The following is a 12,873-nucleotide window of genomic DNA, read 5'->3' on the forward strand; positions in this document are numbered from 1 at the left end:
CTACCTTGTCCAAAGCTTTTCACACTGTTTGGAGGAAATTGGTTTAGTATGTTTGTGTAATACTGCAAACTGTATGTGTCCTATTATTTTAGTTTAAAAGGTCAGGATGACTACTGTAGCGAAAACAAAAAATGAAAAACACTGTCACGACCACTGTTAGGACAGGCCGAAGATCATAAATTACTATGTTTCAAGTTTTTGGTTTCATGTTTATAAGAGGAACGAGAGGCACAGTCCTTTCTGAGAAATACAGCATACAGTAAACAAACAGGGGCAGGGGGCGGGGGGTAGTGTACACAAGCGCTGACGGAACCGCCTTTTCATTTATCCCTCCAAAATATTCTTATTTTGCCTTCAGCCAACTCACTGAGCTTCTGCAGGGTCTGGCCCAGATTCGGTCTATTGGCTATCACGGTCTGCCCTCTGCCAGCCAATGATACACCACAGGAGGCAGGCCTTTGAGTAATTACAGAGTAGCTTACTTCCTACATTCCAGAGCAGAAGCAAAGGTTGTGTAGTACAGTGCACTTTAAGAGTCTCAATTCACTCCCGTGTTCAGCCTTCAACCCAGCTTTTCTTAACTGATTTTATACCTCTTTTGCCCTGACAAAACAAAAATAATCCCTTAAAGTTAGGCAAAGTGTATAAATTTGCAGTAAAGTGACAAGGGAAATACTGCATTTTGTAAAGTTTTAACTGACAAGGCAAGAGTCGAAGACCAGCTGAGTCAACAGTTTATTCTCCACAAAAATAACAATGGCTCGGAACCGGAAGTCATGCAATGGCCCTCAGGGCAAAGCTTCTTGGTGAATGTCTCTGAACTATTGTGGTTCACCACAGTATAAGGCTATTTGTGATTCTCTTTGAAATTACAATGTATTGTTGTTGTTGTTATTTCAAATCGTCTTCCAAATGTTTTTGATTGGGGAAGATCAGAGTGTAGTACTGCTGTCCTTCATGTTTTAGATGTGTCCCTCCTACAACACACCTGATTCAAAAGATCAGAATTATTTTCAAGATTCTTCACAGCCTGTTGATGAGCTCATCATTTGAACAAGGTGTGTTGCAGGATTGACACACCTAAAACAGGCAGGACAGTGGCCCTTGAGGACCGGAGCTGGACATGCTTGGAGTAGATTAAGAAACCAAGCTTCACTTATTAACATTAACAAAGCTAACTATCGAAACATATACTGTACTACAAGTGCTGCTAATAATAATAATAGCAATAATAATAACGGATTTTTGTGTGGTTGGTATCGGCTTCCATGTCTTATTCAGTCTGGCCGCATGTAATTTGGTGTCAGTATTTGTAAATGAGGGGCATGCTGATTTGAACTTAACTGAGCTGCCCTGTAAGCCTTTGAACAGAAGAACGGATTAATGGGGAGTACATGAATGTGTGCCAACCTATTAAAGCCACAGTGTTCCAAAACACAACATAAAAAGCTTTTCAGGTATAAGTGCACTACACATGGCACGGACCCCTCAGAGAAGCGCGATCAAACGGCACAAATAAACTAAACAGGGCGAGAGTTTGAAGCACAAAATATGGAGGCAGAAAACAGTGTTATTGGAGGCATTAATGTAAATAGTCAGAGTCAATAATAAAGTGTTCTGCGGAGATTTTTTTTAAGTCAAATTTTGTGAATTCTGACGAATTTTAATGAGCACAAGGACCTCTATAACGGAAAAGTAAGGATACTACAATCTGCATGTGTTGGTATAAAGCATTTAAACAAATTTTGATGAGGGCATTTAGAATGCGGCCCACATGTTGCCTCAATGCCACAGATTTTATTTTGCTGAAATATAAAATGCATTATAAATAAAATTCATCATCATCCTTATCATTGTCATTTTTATTATGTTTACGGAGAAATGTACACCCTGCAGTTTTGAGGCAAGTTCAGCTTTGTAGCTTGCAGATATGCCATGGATCCATATGACACGTGTTTTGGATATTGATAGTCTTGACAGTGCATTTTCATCACTTGCGCATGCATGGAATAGCTCCGCTAATGTTTGTGATATGGCTCAGGAAAGGTCGTGCTCGGCTATGAAAACATACACTCGCACGGTGCCTTGATGCCGGTGTGTTTGTTTTTGTCGCTGGGGCCCTGGGTAGGCAAGAGGTGAACAAACTCCATCCAGCTTCCTACCTCTCCAATCCGATACCAATAAAACATTTTTCTTTAAAGTGTATACTACATATATATATGTTGTTGCAGCTTAGAAGAAAAAAAAAACTTCCTACTAATGTAGCGGTCGGAGGAAGATATAAAAAAAAGAGGTCAGCGACATACATTCATGTTTTGCTACTTTCTGAATTCGTCACGTCAGACGGTGAGGCGATGGGCAATCTCAAAAGCTCTGATGCGTATCAGTACCCTATTAATAAAGTTGGTTGCGTTTTGTGATCACCCTCAACTAGTGTTATATAGGATTGTCAAAGTTAAAGCATTAATTATGGAGATTAATTAAAATTTTATAACGCATTAAAAAAGATTAACTCAGTTAACTGAGTTTTATTTACTTCCTGCGGCAGCTGACCCCTGTTCACTTTGCAACCAAACTTATAGGAGAGTCACTGTCGCAAAGACGGACTTTTATGTAGTTTTCACACATTCTCACACACACTGAGAAAGTATTCAGACCCCTTGAAATGTTTCACTTCCTGTGTCATTGCAGCTATTTGCCAAAATCAAAAAAGTTCAGGGATTTTATTGGGCAGGTGATGAGCAGTGCCTGGTTTTCTCATTTGGCAATTTTGAAAATTTGAACTTGAGGCTGCATCGCGTCGCAAACAGCTAATCGGCATCGAATCACAATTAGTTTATTTTCTAAAATCTCTCAGCCCTATCAGTGAGTCTAATTATCATCAGTGCTAACTGACAACTGATCTATCTATGGAATGGCTGTGGTGGCTCTAAACACGACTCATTAATGCAGCAACGAGATGGTCAATGCATTGGTCTCTGTATTGAGTGTCACGCCTGATAAGATCATGTACGCAGGCTTGTAACACTACTCCAATAAAAGGCACCTGATACTACTACATGGTACCATCAAGGCATCGAACATCCATCGTTATATTACAGAGATAAAGCCCATAGTCACTGACATTCAATTTTTGTAGTGCGAGTTTGTTTTTTCAACTGAACGATATTATACATGGGAAGTTATTTCGCAACTTTCACAGAAGACAATTATAGCATGCTCAGTTAACAATGACGGTGTTATTCCAAAATTTACTTGATACAGGACAACACTAAAATCACATAGATTACCAGAAGCGGGCATTTTACTCAATTTTGCTGGTCTGTCATTTGCCATCTGTCAGCGGCCTGGTACCTGGTACCATTATTCGTCAGTCTGTAATCGTGAATTGTAATCGTGAGTTGGTCAGTCCGTCAGTCAGTCCATCAGTTAAGTTTGTCAGTTTGTCCATTGGTCTGTCAGTCTGTCACCCAACGCCACTCAACTCCCAGCAAAACGGGCATGCCGTTAGTGACAGACTGACGGAACGTATACCCACTTCTGAATATTACATAATTCTTTAGCTATCTTGATTAACAGCTTCACATCTCATTCTTTATCCTTAGCCAAAATTACTGATGCAACCTGTATTTTTTAAATATTGTCAAATATCAGCATAAAAGGCACTAGGGAAGGAATGTCATACTAATCGAGGGATCAATTAATTGATGCTGAAGAATTATTTTGCTTGTTTGGAAATGGACTCTGCGATTGGCCAGTGACCACTGCATGGTGTACCCTGTCTCTCACCTAACGCCTGCTGTGATAGGTTCGAGATAACCCGTGATCCAAACGAGGATAAGAGCAAAAGTTAATGGATGGATGGATGCTTGAAATGTATTCATCTAGAAGCACTTGCAAAATATGCACTACGTGGCTGCAACCAACATCCCAAGTGTTGATTCAGTTTGAACTAGCCCAAAGAAAAACATGACATCTATTCTAGTGGGCGATATGGGCAAAAAAACATCTCGATATTTTTTCCAAAAACTCGATAATGATAATTTGACGATATTCTACAAAAAAGATTTTAAATCTGCACTTGCTTCACAGATCAATTGTGGATAGACAGCATTTGTGAACATCTCTTTTAAATTGCTAAATACAGCTTCTGCAAAACATAATGATATTCTACGACAATATTTAACAATAAAGAAAAAAAATGATGTATAGACTTACATTGATTTTGGGGAATATTTATGTAATTGAACTGTCTCTGCTGTTTTTCCATAATGTTGTGACATTTTGAGCTGCAGTAAGTACTGGTGTACCACTGCAAACTACTACAGCAGTCAGAAGGAGAAAAGGGTGTTAACTACAGCAATCAGAATGGGAAATAAATGTATTTGATATGTGACGTTTGACGAAGTGTCACCCAGCGAGATAAAAAAAGACGTCGTCATGACAACACCAGTTCTTATATATTGGCCACCGTATTCGGAATAAAGTTGAATAACAAAACTGCAATTTATCGAAAAGTGCATTTTCCCACTCATTCATCGCTGTGATATGCAGACTTGTGACTTTATTCATGTTTGGCTGTATTCTGGCGTCACACTAATAAGCGGTCGTAGTTTGTGCAACAACATGCCTCAGGAATACAGGCTAGTTATGAATGATGCGGACCACAAGCGAGTTAACTGAATGTTAACCGATCATCCAGGATGTCACGTTTGACTTGCTCGCTAAAGTACTGAGTGTGTGTGTGTGCGTTTATATTTGTTGGTTCAACACAGCGACTGTTTTCTAAGTGTGTGTGTGTTCAAGCTTTTGTTTAGCGTGCTTGCGCGGTCGCCACGTTTTCCTCATAATCCATATGGCTCGTGTTGCAACAGAATTGCTCTTCGATGTGACCGTTTTGGAACATCTAACGATGTTATTCCCACCGACGTCAGTCTTGTCAACCTTGCTATTCTTCCCCGCTGGACACTCCTCCATACTTGAAATATAGCTCGGCCGCAGTGTGGACAGAGTCACGTGACCGGGTCCTGCCCGCTAATTCCGCGAAGGATTATCACTTCCTCCTCCTCTTCGAAGTCCCTCTGATGAACAACAAAGTTCAATGGTTCCCAGTTACGGCACAAACGATTAGTCGGCCTGATGATTTAACTCATTTGACGCCAAAGCGTATAAATACGTCTGCAGAAGCGTTGTTCGTGGACGCCGTAACGTATGAATACACTTTGAAGTTGTTGTTTTTTTTCCCAGCAAGGATCAAGGCTTTGGGAATGCTTTCAGTATAAAAAATCCCCACTAGGCAGGAGTGGCCAGATTTTCTCAATGGCCAGGTCCACCCATGGGACAGCCCACTTCCTTATGCGTTTGAGTGTGTGTGTGTGTGTGTATGCTCTACGGCGCCACCACGTGAAGAGGTGGCATGCGGAAGGACTCTCACTCTACAACAGAGCTTTTTCAATCAAAGGTGACAGTCCCATCGTCATCCTTGTTTGAAAGGAGAAGGATGATGTAACGTGCACGCGATTGTGGTGACCGCCATACGTGTGAAAAATTGTAGAATTCCCTAGAAACATGATCAAGTGTCCATGTACAGTCAGACAGGAGAGAAGTGACCACCCCTTTGAGAGGCGTCAACGTAAACACGCACAGTGCAGTGTTTATCTTACAATAAACTGTTATTTTGCGATCAAAGCGCCATTTTTTTGTGTTCTTGATGATGTAATAAAGCCTTGTTTCGATATTTGAGGCATCACAAATGCAAAAAAAAAAAAACAGCATCAAAGTAAAGGCTTTGCTTGAAATGCGTCCTTTCACAAAGAGCTCTTTTTCTCAGAATCTTTCTTGGAAACGAGTATTTTCAAGAAACTTACCAATGTTCAAGTGCTGTTTACTAAGGAATGGTAAAGGGTGGACACATACTTTTTTTCTGATGAAAGAAGAGGTCAAAGCTTTCTTTTGGTATGTTCCATTTATATAGATACAGAACGAACATTTATGTAGACTTTCACAAATTTGTCAAAATGGTCAAAAATGGCTGGCACCGGCGCTTCCCATTTGAGAATATCGTCTGGCACTGAATCAGTTAATCAGCTGATTATAGCCCTTCTAACTTCGTCAAAAACCATCGCCAAAATGTCAGATTGTTTATTCCTTTATGTTCCCTAAAAATTTACAATGATGTACACTAGGGGTGTAACGGTACGCTAAATCACATTTCGGTTCGGTTCGGTTTTTTTGGAAACTTCGGTTCAGTATATTTTCGGTACAAAAAAACAGGAATCATATTTGCATTGTCCAATTTTTCCTTATAACGGAATATCCTTATGTGGGAAACGACTACGGTACATGTCCTGTATAAATGTGCAAGTATGTTAACAAAATACATGTGTAACAAGTTAACAACACAAGCATTATAATAATAATAATACAAATTTTATCAAACAAAAACGGCACTATAAAGTACAGGTATATGAACAAAATACAGTACAGTATAACAAAAATGGTACAAATACTGTTGAAAAAAATACTGTTAACACCAATGCAGTACAATACTGTACTTAACTAGAGTAAACTGTACTGTAATTTAATGTTGACTTTTCTCAGACTTGGGAAAAAATCAGTCTATTTTGAGTTGTTGTGTTGGCGTCAGTCTTTGCTGTATGAAAATGTTTTTCTGCGTATCATACAGTTTTGTTACTAATTGCAAATAACTGTCCCGTTGATCATCACTGATGTCTGGTCATGCTTGTGCATACAAAAGGACACGTGCATTTCACTGTCTCTTCCACAGTCATTACCGTTCTTATTCGTTCGGACGCCATGAACTACAGACGAAAATGTAAATGAATAAATTTTAAATCTTTTGCAATGAATCTTTTGCAAGGAAGTAACTTACATGTCGCTGTTTTGGATCTGATGATTGCGGAGCGGTTAAAGTTTTTCCATCGTATCGAGTGGGAACTGCTTGAGTTTGCGCTACTGCGGGCTTCGCTATGGTTTCTGGGTTCCAGATAAAATACCGGAACTTTGTTGTAAGGAATCGATCATTAATGTAATATAGTAGTAGAAAATTTAATGCATACGTTTCCCCCCCCCCGTGCGTTTGGAAATTCACTGATGCCCTGACATCAATCTAGAATGTGTGTGTCTGTGCATGCGTGCGTGTGGGTTCGGAGAGGCATTGGGTGCTTCCCTCCAATTAATTTCCGAATGCAGCCTATGTTATAAACCAATCAGCAGCTCATCCTTGAGCTGTTTCCATCTGCTCTGCCTGACACACAGGTCTCTGGCATTCTATTTTAGGGGCACTCTGAATTAGGGCTGGGTTTAAAAAAAAAGATTCATTGAATCGAATCGATTTTCCTTTTCATAGCACGATATCAATTCTTAAAAACATAATTCGATCCTTTTAATACATCTTTTTCACATAAGTTCATGTGGCTTCTCGCATCACACGAGATCTCATCACTATGCAAGAGTAGCATACCATAAGTTTGAAGGCAGATGTCTGGAAGTTTCAGGGTTTTGAAAAACACAAAGAAGCAATGAACCGAGTCTTTGTGAGACAGTCACAGGAATGTGAATGTCATGAATTTACAAAGAGTTTTTGCTTCTTTATTTGCACAACTTTATTTTCAACCCTGCGGTTGGATTGGATTATTGTTTTGATCAGGCTGTTCAATAGAACACGCATGATTAATTTCCATTTGTAAATATTGATATTTTTACTAATGCACCAAGTTAAAGCAAGAAGTTTGTACTATTTGCAGCATTGCTTCCTCTGAGAATATCTTCCATATGAAAGTAAATTTGGTACTGCGTGAAATCCTTAACTAAATCGAAAAGCAAACAAAGTGAATCGTAAACCCAATCGGGCCCTTGTGAATCGAATCAAATGGATTTGGAAATCTGAATCGATACCCAGCCCTAGGTGGAAATGCTAACCAAAGGTTTTTAAAGACTAGGTTCACACCACAGGCAAATGCGACCCAGATCTGATTTTTTTGCCAATATGCGACTTGTACCTGATTTTTTTATGACAGTCTGAACGGTTCAATTCAGATTTTTTTCAAATCCGACCTGGGTCGCTCTCATATGTGGTCCTAAATCCGATATGTATCCGATTTTTTGCAATGCGACTGCGGTCTGAACGGCCAGGTCGCATATATCATTGACGTCATCTGGAGCCCAAAATGCGCTCTGCGCAGGCGGAGGGAAAGCGCTGGCAGCAGGGGGATCGAATCAGCAAAGTTGTTTTGAGTGGATTTATATTGGCTTTATATTTGACTTTAATTTAATCCCACTTGAAACATGAAGCATAAAGTGGACATTTATGGTGATAGTCGTAATTCAGCCACGATTCAGATTGGTTCATTTTTCTCACACGGTTATGACGTGACGTCATAGTCATCATTAGTGATTTCTCCATGAAATTTGATCATTTAATGTAATTTAATTTAATTTCCCCTAAATACTGTATTTCTACCTCCTACCGAATCGCTTCAGTGTAGAAATGCCCCGACACGCTGGACCACATTTATTTCCGTAAACAATACATCATGAGTGACGTAGTCTCTTCTGCGCATGCAGGTCACTTTGGCGACGCATGTGTTCATACAGCAGACAAGACCAAGGTCGCATTTATAATGTATTATGAATGCTTACACACACACACAAAAAAAAGATTTTTTCAAAAAATCCTAATTGAGCACTACAACCTGCGGTGTGAACCTAGCCTAAGACACTTTCTGTCACGGCGCAAAAACACAGCCCAGGAAGGCAGGCAGCCATTTGGGAACAGGACTTACGGTATTTGTACAAGTGCCACACCTGACAAATGTTTTCAACATGGTGTATATCCCACTAGAAACACTGCTTTTGGTCAAAAGAAACGAATTTGGTGAAAGATAAGTCTACACCTATGCCTGTATTTAGAGATGCATGGTTTTCTAACTGGCTTGAGATTGTTTGCATCATTGATGCATCATTTTTTTTTCTTCAAAATTGCGTCCTTTTTAACGGTCGGACAAAATGTAAGATGATCTTTGCATCTGGTTAAACTCAAACTCTTTTCGGAACTGGACTTCTTTGGGATGCCAACAGTTACAATTCTGGAGCTGGGCAAAGTAAATATCTAGAGATATAGTTACAGAACAGAGTGCTTGGCAACACATCATCAACAAGAAAATGAAGACAGGATGAACTATATACTGTGTCCTTGTGCTCTCTTACCTGCGGTAAAGCAGTGTTGAGTTGTCTCTGGAGAGAGTCCCTTTCATGGCCGACCTCATGCAGTTTACCCTGAGCCAAGCTCAGATTTTCTTGAGTCTCTCTCAGAGTCTCAAGAAGACGATCCCTCTCCTCTAACATGGACACCATCAGCGACTCAAAATGACCTTCTGAGTCCGACTGTAACGGGGAGCCGGACCCTCGACGGCCTGCACCACCTCCTCCATTCGGTCCTTCGGTCTCACTGATGGTGGGCATCACTTCACACATCATCTACAATCATGGATTGAAAAAGACATTAGGAGATTGGATGAAAAAGAATCAGAACAATATGAAAGAGCGATAATAAAAGAATAATCCTGTCAAGTTATTTGACAACATTATAATTGGAGATGTTAATTTAATATTACGTATATCCATTTCTTGTTTTTTTTAAGGTTACAATTGCATTTACCGGTACTGACATAGCCAACACAGTCACCAGAATGTAACTATTGCAACAGCCTATTTATCAAACAAATCAGCTGAAACTGCTTACTGTTGCAGCAACACACTTGCTCAGCAAAAACAGTGTTATTTGATTCTTCTCAGAAAACAACACTAGTCCCATTTTTGGAAGCTTATGTGGAAAGGATACCATGAGAACGGCGTAAGGAAGTTGTACAGAATTACAACCAGTCTCTACAACCTGGAGGTTTACGTCGTTCAGACAGCCTGGAATCATGTGAATTGGATTTTGCATTCCAACAAGGGAACAATTTGAACCAGGAATAAGTTAGTGGATGCTGGGAAAACACCAGTTATAAGGCCACACATGCCAACAGCAATTACCTTTCATGAACTACCGGTACTTGTTGAACTGCATCTTCTGAGAAGTGTGGTTAAGATTAGTAAACCTAACAAAATGCCTTCACCTCTGCCTATCCTTCAACTAAACTAAAAACAAAACAAAAATCACATGTAGTCAGGTAATGTCAACCTAAGTGACTCCAAGCCATATATAGCCAAATAGTCCAGGACAGTCAAACTTGCCATTCCGTGTCATATACGGTTGTTAAAAAAACCCGGCTACATGTAGCAAGTCACTTCTCTTCTCCACTTCGCCTCCAGTGCCACTCACACTGATGTATAGCTGGGTATGAATGTTTGCTGGTGGTCGGAGGGGCCGTAGGCGCACACGGGCAGCCACGCATCCGTCAGCCTGCCCCAGGGCAGCTGTGGCTATGTACACAAGTTTACCACCGCCAGAGTGTGAATGTGTGAGTGCATGAATAATGTATAATTTAAAGGGTCTTTGAGTGTCCAGAGAAGTGCTATATAAATCTGATGTATTATTATTAAGTCAGAAGTTTGACTGAAACTCAGTTCTCTCAACCTGTAGTGCTCAAAGAATTTTTTTTTTAAAATGTCACAAAGAAGCTGTTTGCGGGATGCCGTCTTGCTGTGAGAAAACAAACATTCAGCTACGCTGGGTTCAGTCTAAAAGGCAAATAAATGCCAGACCAATGCTTATAACAATTTTTGCAGGGTATCTGTGTCCAGCAGGTTATGAGTCTGTGAGACAGTGGTGGTGGTGGTGGTGGTTGAGATAAGCATCTGTGTTGTGACAGATGGTGGGTGCAAATGCATCATGGATAGCCCATACACCAAAAGACAAAAGTTGAAATAAATGGAACATTTATTCTTGGTCAACATCATCTCTCTGTACAAGACCTTGCTTTGGGAATTGCCTTTATATTCAGTGGGCTTTAAATTGGTTCATTTGAAAAACAATCACTTTTTCCTATAACTTAGTAACAGATTTGTATATGTTGCTAATTAATCCATCCACTCAGATAATGGCATGATTTTTCCTGGTAAAATATCCCCAAAGTTCTACTCTACAATACAGGTATATTAGAGAAGTTGGACATCTGCTCATGTAACATAAACCACTTGTCACGCGCGCGCGCGCACACACACACACGCACACACACACATTGTTAATGAATACTTGTGATGGAGCCCTACTACGTCTTGTTAGTAGTTGTTTTTGCACTTAGATAATGAAGTTCCAAATACCTTGACAGTCAACAGTATTTCCCACTGGCAGGTAAACGAGGTCCAGGTACTCCTATCAGGTCGTGAGGAGGATTACCAAATGTCCAGACATTAAAATATGAACTCCTCTCAGAAGCTGGGATAGTAAGTATTAAGGCTTTGGATATGTTTCCACTGTAGACAAGGCCTCAAAGCAAACCCATTGAGCAGGGGGCAGGATTCCAACTTCGGCCGGCTAACTCAGTCAGAGCTAGCTAGCATTAGGAAAGTAAACTGGCGATTGATTCAGTGATTGCATATCTACAAGTGTTTTCCTTGCGTTTGAAACGAACAACGACTTTAAAAAGTAAAGCTCTTCCGGGTGGATGTATCGCTTTCAAGCAAGTAGACAGCAAACGATTCAGCAAGTAGGGTGACGTGGAAACAGCTGTGCACTTACTAGCCTTGGCTTAATTTAAAGCTAAATTCTTTGGCTTTAAAATCAGCTTGTAGTCAACAGTTAGCCAACGTTAGCTACTAGCCAGCTAGGTGGCTAACGCTCGCTAGTTTGAAAGACTAACTTCGCCAAGATAACGACGCCGAGTTACTTAAAAGTTGATCAAATACCAACATCTCACGGGGTTATGTTCCCGACATCGTCTAAAGCGTCAATACGGCTTTGTAATATTGAAGTAAGACGTTAAACTAGACAAAAAACGATTAATCGCTCAAGTAACGTTAGCGCGTCGGCTAACATTAGCTTCCCGTCGACGCCGAGCTGTAGCGTCACCACATCGGGATCAACTCTCAAACTTCCAAAAATCGTTGAACGTTAGTTTTCGTCGAGCTGGCAAATCCACAAGTTGCATAAAAATCCCATTGTTGTAGTTCCAAATGTTATGTCCTTTCTTTTAGGGTATTTATTTCCACGTTAGCGTCAGTCCGTCCAGTCCTTCCCTGACGCCAGTGCCTGCCAGCTTGGGCAGTCCGGACAGCCAATGGTGGGCTTTGGGTCGCGAGCTCTTTCGTGAGCCTGCTCGTCCACGGCAGGGGAGCCCTTCTCGGCTTGGCAACAGAAGGGGAGGGGAAAAACTGCCACGCTCGGCTTCAGGACAGCAACCCACTAGATTAAAAACAAAACAAAAGGTGACACGGGTATTTAAAATATTTACACGGTGTCTAGCGGTACGAGACTACGAGCAACCCACACCTTCAGTTTATTGGAGAATTAGCAAACTTGGTCAGCTGACAGCTTGGTCAGTCATCATAATTATTTGTGCAATGTTACCGGCAATGTAAGGCTAATGTAAAACATATTAATGGAATGTAACCATATATGTATACATACAAATAACATACAAATTCCTTAAAGTATAACATTGTTATTCCACTGTTCTTTTATTTCGATTTTTAAAAAATCTGCAGTAAATGTAATCAAAATACATCTATTCCAAACAATGGATTCAATTTCAACGACACAAAAATGTAAGGGATTATTACCGTTACAAATACTGTACTGTCCAGTGTCGTACTGTATTAAAAAAAAGCATTTGTATGCGTGACCTACATTCTCGGTTTAATAACCAATAAATCAGTTGCGCCATCTTGTGGCAAAACAAGGAAGCATAA

At 40.3% G+C, this 12,873-nt stretch overlaps 1 protein-coding gene across 14 annotated transcripts in view; it reads right to left on the reverse strand.

The window, feature by feature from the left end:
• ppfia1 (PTPRF interacting protein alpha 1) overlaps window positions 1–12,463 on the reverse strand; it is a 54,892-nt gene extending 42,429 nt beyond the window's left edge. For 8 of the 14 annotated variants that reach the window (XM_086025050.1, XM_086025049.1, XM_086025052.1 and 5 more), the window contains exons 1-2: window positions 11,287–12,463; window positions 9,229–9,498 (exon numbers count right to left, since the gene is read on the reverse strand). In XM_086025050.1, the coding sequence (XP_085881176.1) occupies window positions 9,229–9,498 (270 nt within the window). In that variant the 5' untranslated portion in view covers window positions 11,287–12,463. The remainder of the gene's footprint in view (window positions 1–9,228; window positions 9,499–11,286) is intronic. The other 6 variants (XM_086025057.1, XM_086025060.1, XM_086025058.1 and 3 more) reach the window with 2 other exon arrangements.
• Window positions 12,464–12,873: the final 410 nt, after the last annotated feature.

The sequence above is a fragment of the Filicampus tigris genome, chromosome 3 (assembly GCF_054856515.1).
Source record: "Filicampus tigris isolate MCC_2025a chromosome 3, RoL_Ftig_1.0, whole genome shotgun sequence".
NCBI classification, from domain to species: Eukaryota; Metazoa; Chordata; class Actinopteri; order Syngnathiformes; family Syngnathidae; genus Filicampus; species Filicampus tigris.